This window comes from Physcomitrium patens, chromosome 4 (assembly GCF_059467195.1).
Source record: "Physcomitrium patens ecotype Gransden chromosome 4, ASM5946719v1, whole genome shotgun sequence".
Taxonomy (NCBI): domain Eukaryota; kingdom Viridiplantae; phylum Streptophyta; class Bryopsida; order Funariales; family Funariaceae; genus Physcomitrium; species Physcomitrium patens.
The window spans coordinates 11,729,542-11,744,468 of record NC_143413.1 but is presented as its reverse complement, the minus strand read 5'-3'; the positions used below and the strand labels follow the sequence as shown (position 1 = coordinate 11,744,468).

At 39.2% G+C, this 14,927-nt stretch overlaps 1 protein-coding gene across 1 annotated transcript; it reads right to left on the bottom strand.

Moving 5' to 3' along the window:
- Positions 1–441: 441 nt before the first annotated feature.
- LOC112281015 (uncharacterized) lies at positions 442–5,875 on the bottom strand. Its single transcript, XM_024517127.3, has 10 exons — positions 4,573–5,875; positions 4,147–4,459; positions 3,504–3,856; positions 3,213–3,351; positions 2,776–3,054; positions 2,418–2,667; positions 2,021–2,270; positions 1,493–1,874; positions 1,165–1,344; positions 442–994 (listed from the first exon to the last, which is right to left on the bottom strand). Exons 1-10 carry the CDS (start codon positions 5,043–5,045, stop codon positions 788–790), a joined length of 2,826 nt encoding a protein of 941 aa, XP_024372895.1. The 5' UTR covers positions 5,046–5,875; the 3' UTR covers positions 442–787.
- Between the last annotated feature and the right edge of the window lie 9,052 nt (positions 5,876–14,927).

The following is a 14,927-nucleotide window of genomic DNA, read 5'->3' as shown; positions in this document are numbered from 1 at the left end:
ATGCTACAGTGAGCATAGACATCGGGTTCTTCTCATGCAAAGCTTACGATCGAGGCTGTGCGCTTTATTCCGGAGGATCGACCAGAAAGGAGGAAAAAACAAGCGACATCGATGTGGTCACACACTCAAACACACACTTGCACAATCTCACACACACACACACACACAGATTGACACCAAGTCAACAGAAAGAAGCATGAATCCATGATCACCGACTCCACACGATGCTGATGAACTTATGAAGATGGCGTAGCTGCGGCGTTTCGGCCGACACTAAAAGTTTGGGTACTCATGATCTGGTCTAGTATTTGTGTTTAGCCTATTGAACAAATATCGATTCCACTACTAGATGATTTCATGACTAGTTTCGGATGCTTGCCACATGGGTTGGGTTTATAATGGTAGGACGTTGGCGTTCGACACTGTTGACGCACACAGACATGGAGATTGGTAAAAAATTAATAGAAAGAATTGGGTTGTTTTCAGTCGTGTGGAGACGGGTCTCGAGGCAGACGTAGAGTCCGCAGATTTTTTAGCATTTGCTAGCTAATTCTAAGCCTAGGAAAGGTCGCTGATTGGAATGTAAGAACCTTTCTCTAGAATTTGTTGATAGTTGCAGTATGCCGTTACAAGTGATATACAAATGCTACCCCACGGCGTGGAAATGGCTCGTCAGGGTTGGAGAAGAGAGAGGGGGAGCTAGCGCGTTAAAAAGAAAAAGGGCCAGAGCCCAACTGCTGCTGCTCGACAAAGGGGATTCAGTGTCAAGTGACAACGAATTTAGCCACTAGAATAGGCGACATGACAATGGTTCCCCGGTTTTGTCATCCGCCATCACGACGTGCGTCACGTTACAATCTAGCACATCTTGCTTGAGCTTTGCCCCTGCGGCCTTAAGACCCCGAAGCGAAGCAGCCTGATTGAAGAGATTAATCACTGGCAGTTTTGAAGCTGCTGGAAGCTTCCCATTCGGCAACATGGGGACGAAATCCTCCTGCACAGGCAGCAACAATTGCAAGTCCAGTTCAGTCACAGCTCTTCGCACCTGTGAAGTATTTGTGATCGATTCTGGGTTCCCTCGAGACCATATTCAACCACTGTTCTGTAGACAGTAACATTGAGAAAAGCATGATTTTTGCAAAAAGAAAAATGACATTGTCATACCTGCAACAGTGGGACGATGAAGTCCATGGGATCGTGCTGGAGCTTATTTTCATTAGCACCAATGTGAGCACCGGGTTCCATGTGATTCGTGCTGAAACTTGTCTGGTTGGGAAAGTTGGGATACAGCGTTACATATCCCCGCAGGTACATCATATCAATCAGAAACTTCTTCCATGACGCCTGTCCCACAGATCATCATGTTAGTCGAAGACATTTTTAGGCTTACAAGGGTAAAAATATTCAAACAAGCACTGGTATACTCTTCACATCGTGTAAAGAACAGAGTGACAGAGAGGGAGAGCTTAGAAACAATTCCATGATGACCTACCTGCCAGCCGTTGGTTCGAGACTTGGGAATCTGGACTGGGTTCGACTTCGCGTCCTCTGTAAACCTCATACCCATGTACTTGTAAAATTCTCGCCATCTTGCTGGCATGAACAAGGCACCCCAGCTGCATGGCAACTGGTGCAAGTAGGGTGTGTTTGGATGCACGGGGCTGAAGAAATCGGTGGCATTCCAGTGCGGCCTCTCCTTCACAACCTCCACTACACGGGGCGTGTACAAAGCAATGGAATTAAGCTCTGGAAGATGAACGTTAGGGTTGTAATAGTATTGCATGAGAGCGTACTTAAGCCACATGTAGTAATAGGGAGACACTTCAATATCGTCCTCCAGTAGAAGGCCAAACTCATCGTTTGAAGCAGGGTACCTGCATTTTGCACGAGGAGCCTCAGTCTACGGCAAAAGGACCTATTTATAGATTACATGAAGACAAAATTAATGCCACGATAGCTACGGTATAGAGATCAGGGGAATGAAGGTGAGGGAGAAGAAAAGGTAGGGTTCCTCTTTTACCAGCTCTCGCTCACAGCTCGAATTAGACCCCCTTGGATGATACGCCGTCGTACAATCTTCTTGCCGTGGGGCCAGTCGAACGAATCAACCATATTTAAGGTTGGATTGTCTACAGCGCTGTCCATGTTGAAGGATATGTCGATCGTGTCTCCAATGTAGAATGCGTTCGTCAGAGACTGCAGCAAGCGCGTGAGAGAGTTGGGTCTGTTTTGGGTGATGATGTTTATTCGGATACGCATCTTGCTCCAGGCTGATCGAGAAGAGGGTTCACGGCGCAAGTTAGATTACTGTCAGCAGTAAAGTTTAGGGAATAGACAAATTTGTGTTCACTACAGACGGAGCTTCATAACAATATCTAACGAAAATTTGCATACTTTCACACTAAAAAGATTCTTACATCGAAGTGCTGCAGGCGAGACGGAGGTCATCCAAAGAGCATGAGAGAACGAGGATCGAGGAATCTGCACAAGAGTTGTATTGCTGGGCACTTGTCTAGTTGCTAATTTTAACGCCTCCAACACAGCAGTAGGAAGGTCATTGACGGTGATCAGGAGAGTGGGCGAATGCATCTGAATCAACCCCCGCATACCTGCAGAGACCTCTTGAATAATGGGTGTCTCGACGAAGGTCCTGTGAATTGACCCAACCTGCTCGAGTATAGCCACATTGTCAGCTTCAATCACGTTTTCTTCCAATGGTGTTTAAAACCAGGGCTTAGGGTTTTGGAACAATAGATTGAAGGTTTGATGTGTTACCTCGAGATCAAACACTTTGAATCGTCGATCTTTGCATGAAGCTGGACTCCAACCTAGAACCTGTGCGGCATCCTCACAACGGCAGAATTGTCCTCCACTGATAACCAAGTAAGCTTTTCTGCCAACGGTAGTACGATACTTCAGCAGCAAGGGGGCCATGTCCTTAACGTCATCAATGCTGTGCGCATAGAAGAATGCGTCGCTAACCTGAGGGTTCATCTCCGCCCATTGAGTTATGTATCCCCTCGAGAAATATCGCCACCATTGGTTGTCTCGTACCTGGTTTTACAGTGGCTTTTATTTTATTTAGCTAGATCGTTAAGAATGGCATGAATTTGGGCTCTTAAGGGCATAGCCTCCATAGAAAGGAATAATTTGGAAGCTCACTGATGCACTACGCAAACATAGAACTCGCAACTGCAGCAAAGAACTTGTACCTCCACAACGTGCGGGTGAATGACGGTGGTCTCCGAAACCTGGGCAAGGCGGTGATCCTTGTCCGCCCAGGTTTGCATATCCTTGGGATCAACCGGAACTACGTATGAGCCGTGGCCATAATACTTTTGAAGCTGATAACTGTGACACACCAAGCCGCGGCCCATAAAATCAGCAAAACACCAAGATAACCAGGCTGTAAACCCCAAGAAATGTGATTTTTGGAGAATTTTCAGTGAGAATTTTGGCATATTTGACCCTTAGATCACTGATTCTGAAGTGAGGGTCATCACCTGAGATGAAGATCCTCCCCAGTCGTAAACGTGGCGGGTGTCTCGATGAAAATGGCCTTAACAAGGTCCGCGGAAAGGAACCAGCCACTTGACAAGAAATCCACCTTCACAATTCTATCCACTATGATATCGTAGGCTGGATCTGGCAGGTACAGACCCGCTTCTTTAGAGTTTGACTTCCGGTAACTAGGAAAGCTGAAATCCTTCTGTCTCAATGGCAGGATACGGCCGATGTAGCCCAACACAGAATTACGGTATTTCTCGGTTCCTGCTATGTGGGCTAAGATTTGGAGGACCTTTTTCCCGGGTATCATGTCATCATCCAGCAGATAAACAAAGTCTGCTCCTTGAGACTGCATGCCATGAGAAACAAGGACAGAAAGCTTTTAAAAATTGGTCCAATTCTGCGGTTTACGATACACGATGTAATTCGAAGCAGAACGCAATAATGAGGCACGAAGAAAAGAAAAGAAAAGAAAAAAGAAAAAGAAAAAGAAAAAGAAAAAATCTAAAATCGCGAATTAGTTCTTGTCTCAGTTCATGTGCAAATTGTGATGCGTAGACTATGGCAAGTCACAGCAACCTAATCACTTGCGAACTTGCGAACTTGCGAGAACATCCTCTTCTGTAATGGGATTCCTACCTGCAGTGCCAGCTGAAAACGTCCGTAATATCTGTAATCATACTTCGACTCTATAATGTTGATTCTGGTATCGTTGTATGCTTCCACGATCGCTCGCAACTTATCTGTCTGAGGACTCCCGAAGGCCACAACCCAAACTTCGTGTACAGGAAGTGTCTGTTCCAGGAGCGCATCAAGTTGAGCGCACAGTGTCTTCCGCTGAAAATGATTCAAAATCACTGTCACCTTGGCACCACCACCAGTCGAGGGCAATTTCATCAGCTCATCTAGGGTTTCGCATCCCCGCTTCTGTTGCTGAAACTCCATTATCTCCCTGCAACCATTATTTCCCCAGGAATTAAATCCAATGCCGCAATTCGATCAGTATCTTAGAAACATGTAATGTACTCAACTGCCTAAGCGAAGCTTGTCTTAATTGCAACTGACCTGAACAGGCTGGTCTTTTTCTCAATCAATTGAGTTTTGTTAGACTTCATCTGATCAAACGGAATATTTTCCGCCTCGCACACAGCACTCTTGGGCTCTTGCGGTACCTCCTGCAACCCCTTTCTAGGCACTACGCCCTGTGTGACCGCTGACAGCGGGTTGTGTGAGGAGTCGTCATCGAACATGGATGTAGAGGTCGAGAAATCAGGAATGGGGTTCAACCAGTACAGCAGACAGGTGGCGTATATCACAAATGAGAACTGCAAGCCGGTGAGTAGCACTGCGAGACGCAATGAACTGTGGATTTTCCATGCCGATGAACGACTCAAATGGCGCCCTTTCGGAGAGGTCGCTTCGGAGACGTCGGGTAAAGCCTTTACAGCCATCGAGGCTGTAGCCATGGATGAAGATTTCATGTCATCAGAATCCGCGCAGAGTCGCATGTTAGAACCTGATCTAAGAAGAGGCAGCATTGCTAGAATGCACGTTAGTGTTTGTAGTTACGATACTCTTATTCTCACCACACTTCCGAGGTACTTGTTCACGTCAGGATCAATAAGAAGTACTTTGTGTCCGGGACGCTATCAAATTGACCCACTATTATACTAACTGATTTCCAACTTGGACGGGGCAAACAGTATGTTGCTGCCTGTTTCCCTTGTGACGCAAATGTACCCCGAGTAAGGAATGCGGACAACCACAGCTGGTTCTCACGCCCTAAGATGGACTAGTTAAGGAAAGAAATGACATTCCCGCGAAAGCAACGAAGGTTGCTGTTGAAGATGATGAACATGTAGCTTGAACTTATTACTTGTTCTGGTCCCTAGAGGTTCAGTTCCGACCATTGATCTCAAGTGTGAGCTCAAGTGAACTGTATCGAAAATAAACTCAACCGCAGATTTCTAGTGCAGGAGAGTACTGGGCCCTTAGAAGTCTCGCACATTAGAAACGATATGGTGGATCTGGCATCATGTTCACTCACTAAACCCCGGAATCTGCAATTCGAGATGCGCAATATCAAAGCATTGAACGTGAGACAGAAGTCTCCAAACCAGTTTAGAATACCAGTCAGTACCGGTAACATTCCGAAGGTTAGAAATCATTCAGAACTACTGCAGGCATTCGCACCGTACCAATGCAGCACAAGAAGAAGCCATAATCTCAACTGAACTGACTCGACCTTTGTGAAGCTCCACAACACCTGGTTGGGAGCACCTTGCCGGATCTAACCCGCGGAGCACTGCAGCTGAACAGTGGACTCTTCGACGTACTGCATTGACACAAAGGCCACTGGAACAAGTACACCGCTGCGTCACGGCGTCTGCGGATAGTACTGGAATGTCATAGTATATTCATAACTAGCGCGGAGATCGACCACAACCTAACTGAGTCGGTCGATGGAATCTAGTGGCATCTAGGCTACAGGGCGTGGTATTCTACATTGATCGGGATAGCGGCAGCAGGTGCTAAATCGCGGATCCATTAAACGATCCACCGAATGCAACGTCGTGGTCCCCGACGGTGGTGCCGTAGTATGCACTAGAATAGGATGAACAGTGCACGTAAACCACACTTTGGCGACCTTTTCCACACACCCAGCCATGTCTGTGGTCTCTCATTGAGTCAATGCCGACGTCCAACTTCCAATCTGTTTCCGAACACTTCCGATTACCTTGCCTACCCTTTAGCAGTATTTGTTTTTTCAAGTAACCTTGAGGAGAGTTAACGATATGCTGGAATTAATCCTAAAATCAGCTGAAATTAAATTGTATGGCCTTTCGATACTTCGCAAACAGCGTCTACTTCAAACGCACACTTGAAGTGAGTAATGGCAATAAATCTGTTCCCAATTAAACATAAGCTCTTTGCAGTAGCCGAGGAAAAGGAAAACCTGTGGAATCATCCCGCATCATGACAGGTGCACACAAATGTTACATTTCCTGAATTGAGTATTAATGTGCAAAAGACTGGTGGATACCAACATACAAAAAAAAATCTGTGATTCTTAGCTCATTCAAGCTAATTTAACTCGTTACAGCGCATAGACCCCCATTCCAATCATCTGACTATGGAGGAGATATCTTCATAGTTCACTTTAATATTAGTCCACATTGATGCATATCGTTAAAGCTGTATTTTGCCTTCCAAGGATAAACGTATTACGAGACACAATACTTCTTCATTAACGGATGAATTCGTGCACGCTACGATGGGTTGCTGTAGCCTCTGCTATTGCTCCATATGTTAATCCAGTTGGATTTTGGCAACGGTGGAGGCCACACTCGATGACTAACCTCTTTCAAGTGCGTCCATTTTGGGCTATTATTTCTCTTAGACGTGGGATAGAGTATTTCCATAGCGTTTTGTGCTCCCTTCGAGAGAACTATAACAGATAATCATGAGTGAAGTTGCAGCGAAATCAACCACCAACCTCGCTGCAGCACACCAATTTCCAGCTATCGAATTCTATCAAATTCCGTTTGATTAGGCAATAAAATTACACTTAATTACAAACTTTTTGTCTACAAACAGGGTTACACGCGCCTGAATTTCCTCCTTTGTTTTCCAGCAGCCTATCGTGGGTACAAATAAAATATAAAGCTTGTAGTTAGAGATATGAGCGCTTTTAAACTTTACAGTTGAAGAGTGGCTTTACATTATGTATAGTCACAAAGGGGTAGGGGACAGTGCAGTGTATCTAACAATGGTGCAACTCAAGTCGTCGAACTCTAATTTCCGAACACACTATTTTATACTCGATTTCCTTTTATAGAATATCAATCATTTAATAATAGAGACTCAACGAAATGACGACCACGGAGATATCCAAAGAGAACAGCTAGCGCCATGCCAAATTGTCATAATCCGTGGCTGCATGATCCTGAAGCAGGCAAAAGCTTCTGGAACTCTCTGCACGGATCGACTGGTTGGAGTTCGAGATATACATCCACCCCGAATGTGTACAGAGCCAACGGGGGAGTTCGTTGCCCCCGCCGCCTCGAAGCCCGGGCATGACGAAAGCCATCAAAGAGAAATTTTAACCCCACTCAAATCAGTTACTTTTGTCATTTTCCGCCAGCCGAGAAACTCACACGTTCTGCTCCAGCGACCTGCGAATCGCATAACATCGCATCGCATCGCATCGCATCGCAGAATTGACTCACACGTTGTGGCAAAGAGCACCGACGTGGGCAACCCCATCTGTCAGACACTTCCTCTCGTTGTGCTCGCCGGTAAACGATGCACCTGTAGCACCAATCAGGGAATTGGCCAGGTCCACTTGGCAAATGCCGCTCAAACTGTTACACACATCCTTTACCTTAAACAGGATTCTTTTGGCAAGCTCAAACCACCAGCTTTGTCCAGCCCACGTCGTCAACAGCTATGCAACCCTAGTTATCCTTAGTTAAGCCCCTCCACTTAGGCGAAACCCACACCGCGTTGTCTCTATTCTGGCGCTAATAATCCAGCCCAAGTAACACTATATGCAGCAACATCGGATAGTTGTCTATTAGAATCAGAGAGGAGTCATCGTTTTCCTCAGAAAGCATCATGTTAACTGCTGCAACTGGTTCACCTAGTGTCGGTACTTCTAATTCCTAACAAACACCAACGCCGCCCTTTATAATCCTGTACCGATAACATGCACACTGCTTCACCAAGTAGAGCTCGTTGATGCGTTTTCCTACATTGTAAAGATGAGAATGTTCTCGTCAGACTGTTGATTGCGTGACTTAGAATTATAGGGGTATCGAGTTCCATTTCCCCAGTCCGAAGGGGATTTTGAGACATGTATCATCGACGAATACCATAACTTGAGTGTGAAAAATTAGGCGATGGCTTAAACTAGATTACTTCGATGGGCATGAAAGTCCCTCCAGAAGCAACTGGAAGTTAGATGGAGATATTCTGATGATGTGGATTCCTAAGCAGAAGTGAAACATCGACTCGATTAGTCGGTTTCTCGCACATGTATTCTTGAAATAAATGCTGAAGAAGTTGTCCTAGAGAAAAACGTGTTTCTTGAATGTAATTTAAGATGTTACTTTCTTTGTGATGTACTAATTTTAAATACATTCTTATTCGAGTACGATCAAATCAACCAAGGTTTTAGATTCTGTGACGTTTTTGTCAAACTATTGTAATAAGAATGTTAATTATGTTTTTAGAGTTTAATATTTGGATTCAAACATGTGGTGTGCTATTTTTTGCACTTTACATAACACAATTATATGGATTGTTTCTTGTTTTTTTGTTTTTTGTTTTTTGAAAGTAATGGTGATATATTACTAAAATTAGTGGAATAAACCTCAACCTGGTTCTCCATGAGGGTTGGTAGATTTGTGAGGGTTGGAGCCAATTCCACTTAGGTTAACAGAAATTTCCTGAACAAAAGAAATCATTCTTACTCCAAACAGCCTTGAATTCTTGACTTATTATCTCGCTTCTAATATCACCACATTTATCAAAGTATGTATGTATGTCTAGCCATCCCAATATAAATTGTTTTTTGCCAAGCTAGATAGCAGATTTCAATTACATTAAACTATTCTTAAAAAAAAAAAAAAAAAAAAAAAAAACGGCATCGGGTACACCAGATATGCCACATAATGGCTGTTTGGAGGATGTCTCTACTTAAGTTGCATGTGATGGTTTCTAATATATAATCTTACATTGAACGGATGCTTGTTAGAATGATGAAGAACATTTCCTTCCAAAATAGTGTTGATGACATGCTTAAAGTGCTCCACATTCCATGGAAGAAAAGTCAAATTCTCCTTATATATTGGCAAGTGCAAAGACAATATTATGGGATTTTTAGGATATTTACTTTGTAATTGTTACAATAGCTAGAAAAACATGTTGTCTTGCTCCAACTGCTAGTTAAAAGGCTCCAAAATTAATTTGCCAAAGAAAAGTTTTCAATTTTGCCAGTTTATTATTATTCTAGATGAGTTGGATGGTAGTCTTGATTTTATTTGCCTACAAGCCTAGTTGTTGTAGCTTGATGTGTAGTCTCATAGTTAGAGATGAATTGGATAGAATAATTTAGTAGGTATAGTAGGTAGAATAATTAAAGAAAGAAACTTGACTTAAGGGACTTATTTTACTCCATTCTAAGTCAAGAAAATTGAAGGATAAGTCTTATATAAGACCTAAGTTCCAAACATACTTCAAATTTGTTTTTGAATTGATTATTGTAGTTTGAAGATCTCTACTAGATATGATGATTTGGATGTGGTGCAAGTTTTTGCTAGTAATGTTGATTAGTTTTTTTAATATTGATAAGTATAAAGATTGCATTGCTATCATGAGAATGAACGACCTTTAAGTAGATTGTAGAATTGAAAAATAATGCTGCAAACTCCATTATCTATTTATGAAGCTACTCAATTAAAAGTTGAGATGGACAAAGATTGAAACATGTTTGAGTTATTAAGGTTGGTTGTTAAGATCTCATCTCAGCATTGCATTGTGTATTTTTTTCTAAAGAGTGCTATTAGTTCTTATGCCATCTTTTATTTTTTTTATATTAGATGCCACAAATCTTTTAGTTGAAGATTTTGCTTGTACATCTAGTTGGCATTAAAGGAATATGATATATCTCCAAACATATCATTGTAGGTAGCTAGTAATTTAGTATTTCAAAAGATGTGCTGATAAGCGATGGCATTTATTGTTGTTGATTTTTGGAAAATAAAACCATATTAGATTCTCTTCCATGACTTTTAAAAGATTTATCATAGATTTGAGTTGGTGGCATAGATTGCATTTGCATAGAGAAAAAAGTAAATATTTAAAGGATCATTGGTACCCTACTTTAGATGTAGGCTAATAACTCAATGTTGGAGTAGCACTTTCTAAAGAGCAATATATGGCATGAAATTCCAGATAAAGATTTTTTGCAAGTAAAGCTTGCATATACATTTGTAGATCTATAAGCTTAAGTCCTATTATCTTTGGAGTTGTATCAATGAATCCAAACCGACCTTGGCTCTATAGGAGTATTTTCTATTCTCTCTTAATCAAACATAATTGCGTATTAAAGCTTGGATTTTATTAATTATTTGTAGACAAGGACTCTAACACAAAGACACGTAGAAGATGGAGGCTGTAAATACTTGATTGGCAATCAAAACTTGATTGATCAAAGATAATTTTACAAAGCTTTAATGTGCTAGTTTTTGCTTAAAGGTCTTTAAAATTGCTTAAAATATCTTTTTTTTGGGACTCAAAACCAATCATAAATTTGACATATTGAATCATTTCTCTTAGTTTAAGCCATTTGAGGTCATTTTTATTCCACCAATTAAAAGACTTGGAATTCTTGCTAATCCAAATTATATTAGATTTATGCCAATTAATTTTAGCCTCCATAGTAGTTGCAAAGATGTTGAATGCTTGTTTGATTCTATTCAAGTTGGCTAAATTGCTAGCGAGATACAAATTTGTAGCATTAGTAAATTCTTAGTCAATTGCTTTATATTCAAGTTTTAGAAGAAGAGTGCCTTCAATTCTTTCATCACTTTCTAGTAAGTACTTTAAAACATTTGTAATAAAGATGTATAAAAAAAGAACAAGGATATATTTTTGTTTAATTAAGAATCTTAATTTAAAATACATACTAATAAGGTCATTTAACTTGATAGAATACTAAGGATCCATGTATAGAATTTTAACCCATCTTATCTAATAAATATAAAATCCTAATATTAGTATAGAATCCTCTAAAAAACTTTATTCTATTTTGACATATATATATATATATATATATATATATATATATGTATATATATATTTTAATTAAAATCAAGTAGAAGCATGACTAGGGATTGTTGAAATTTTATTGTCTAATCTATTCTTTCAAAGGCTAATAAGATATTATTTAAAATGCTTCTTTTTTTAAAGAATTTGGTTCAATTTGGACAAACTATTTCATTTAACAATGGTTGCAATTTTCTAACTACACACTTAGTTAGGATTTTGTATATATTTTAAAGAGTATAATTGGATCTAAAATTTTTAAAATTGATTTTATATCCTCTTTTAAAAATTAAGAATGGTAAATGAAACATGACTAGACCATCTCAAAAAAACCAAAGATCATTCTAATCTATAGTAACATAAAACTTCATCATAAAATAGGACAAAACAAAGTAAAACAAAATTGAACAAAACTAAATAGAATAGGACTTAAAAGACAAAACTAAGCAAATAAAAACTAAACAGAACATAACAGATTTAAATAGAAATACACAAAACCAAACTTTACTAAGAAAAAAGATCCAAAGCCATACTTGACCAGATGCCTTAAAAAACCCTTGCTAGTCCTATTTATATCTTATCTTATCACCTTCGACTTTTTAGAATATTCCTAGGTAGTAGACCAATCTAGATAACTACCTTAAACTCCTTTTCTAGAAGGTTCTATAGTAGACTCCACCTAGATAACCATCCTAAGCCTTTTCTAGAAGGTTTTATGGTGGATCCTATTTAAATAATTATCCTACACTCTTTCTAGAATGTTCCACAATGGATCCTACCTAATCCACTAATCTAATCTCAATTCTAAAAACTTCAATGATTCTAACTATCTATACAATTATCTTATTTATACTCTGTTACAATTAATTTCTTTTGACTAATACAAAAAGTCGTTGTTTCGCTCATGATGGTATTTTCAAATTGTCTCTTGGCAATAGGTGAGGTTTTGTGTAGGTTCCCACATTGCATTGTAAATGGAATAACCTTTTGAAAGAACTTTGTACTAAAGTTGTAGATGTCCACTACTACAACGAAGGTAGCAATGCTCCAAAATGCTATCCACTTCATATTCTTATTGGTCATCAAGTACTACTGGTGGTAGTAGTGGTTGGTATCAATCCAAAAAGCGCTTTGGCTCAATATAAAATTCTTTTAGTTATGAAACATACAAGACTAGATAGAGCCAAATATGTGGCAGAAGATCAAGGCGATATGCAATATTAAAAATTACTACAAAAATGTGAAAAGATCCAATCTACCAAAGTGCTAGTTTATGGATTTGGATTGATGTAGCAAGTGGCAAGTTGGCATTGAAAAGTAACACGTGATGATCCTCTTGGAAGATCTTGTATTACCGATGGTTATCAACATATTATTTTTGTTGATTCTATGAAGTAAGGAGGCAATATCTTGCCTCTTATAAGGCCATTATAAGTTGTTATATAAATTTCTTTAGTGCGAGATTGTTGGTATCAATAGGACAATGGAGAGTTACTGGCATAATTAGATGTTGACCAATATTAAGAAAAAATGGTGAATGATCAATACTTGCTTGAATACTATTATTGTAAGTAAACTCGAAGGGTATCAAATATTCATCCCAATTATTATCATGAACTCCCACAAATACCTACAACATATCTTCCAAGGTTTAATTTGCACACTCTGCTTACTTATTTGTTTGGAGATGGAAGGCTATGGATATGGCAAGTTGTGTGCCTAGTAGCTTGAATAAGGTTGCAAAAAATTTCTTGTGAAGTATGAATCTTAAACTAAAACGATGACAGGAAGTAATCTATAGTGACAAAAGATGGTATCAAAGAAGACTCGTATAAATATTGAGGCATCAATATCTGAACATACTACGGCAAAGTGAAGTTGCTTCGAGAGTTGATCCATAATGATGGCAACCATGATATGATTATTAGGCATCTATCGCAAAGACGTAATGAGATCTATAATCACTTGCTTCCAACATGCCGTAGGTAGCGGAATTGACTACAATAATATAAGAGATGCTGTGTTCCATGCTTTATTACATTGACATGACTCGTAAGAATATACAAAGGCTTGAACATCATGATCCAAACTTGTGCAAAATTATATCCTTGAGATTTGTTCTAAAGTCTTCTCTCATTCCAAATATCTAAATATTAAAATATCCTGTCTTTCTTAAAGTATGCACATCTGGAGTTTAGTATTATTGGGTACATAAATTTGCTTCTTGAAGTAGAGCCAACCATCATTAAAAATATAATCTTGATATTGTATATTGTCTATCTTTAGTCAATTACTAACCATCTTAAATAAGCATCCCAATGCATAGCTTCCTTCCATTTTACCTCTTTAATTAGATCTGAAATGATACTACTAATGGTAGCGATTTCTGTCTTGTCTTTCGATTTGTCCTTCAAGTCTAGTCTTTACAATAAGGTGTCTGGTATAGTATATTGTCACCCTTGCTTGTACTCAAGCTAGATATCAAAAAATTGCAACTGTTCTTTTCAACAATGATGTCACAATTTCATATTTTTTAGATGCAAATTATGTAGCAAGGATTGATGGTTAGTCTAAACAACCACTGGCTTCTTCAATAGATAGTGTTGCCACATTTTTGTGGCATGTATAATTACTAATTATTCTAAATCATGTGTAAAGTAATTGTGCTCTATTTTTTTGAGCTTGCATGATTTATATGCTATAGGTTGAAGGCCCCTACTAAAATCTTATTGAAAGACTGTTCCAATAGCAAAGTTGGAAGCATCAATGTCAAGCATACAAGGAAGATTAAGATCATACAATTGTAATATTGGAGTAGTTATGAGTGCCTCCTTCAACTTATCAAAGGCATTTTGTTGCTCTAATTTTCATTCAAATGAAGCACCCTTTTCCAATAGGTTTGTCAATGAAGAAGCAATATGAGCAAATTGTCAAAAAAAATGGTAATAATATCTAGCAAGGCCTAAAAATAAGCAAACTTTAGAAGCATTTTTAGGATTTTGCTAATCTTCTACTGATTTTACCTTATCTTGGTCCATATGCATGTCTTTGGAAGATACCACATGCTCCAAAAAGGTGACTTCCAACTTCCAAAGTTTACATTTTGATTGCTTGTAATAGAAATGACTATCTTATAACCGATGCAATATTTCTCATAGATGTTGCTCATACTCTTCAAGGATTTTACAATATACAAGGATATCATCAATAAAAATGATTACACACTTCTCCAAAAAGTCTCAAAATAATTTGTTTATTTAATCCATCAAAAAGGCTGGAGCATTGATAAAGCCAAAGGGTAAAATCAGCCATTCAAAATGTCCATAGCGTGTACAAAATGTCATCTTTTTGACATCTTCTTTGGCAATAGGTATTTGCTAATAGCCACTTTAAAGATCCAATTTACCAAAGATGGTCACACCTTGAAGTTGATTAAGAAGATCATCCATGCATGAAAGTAAATATGCATTTTTAATAGTCTGCTTATTGAGGCCTCGATAGTCGATGCAAAGGCAAAGTCCACCATTTTTCTTGGTTGTAAAGAATATAAGTGCTCCCTATAGTGATGTACTTTTTTGAATGAGGCCTTT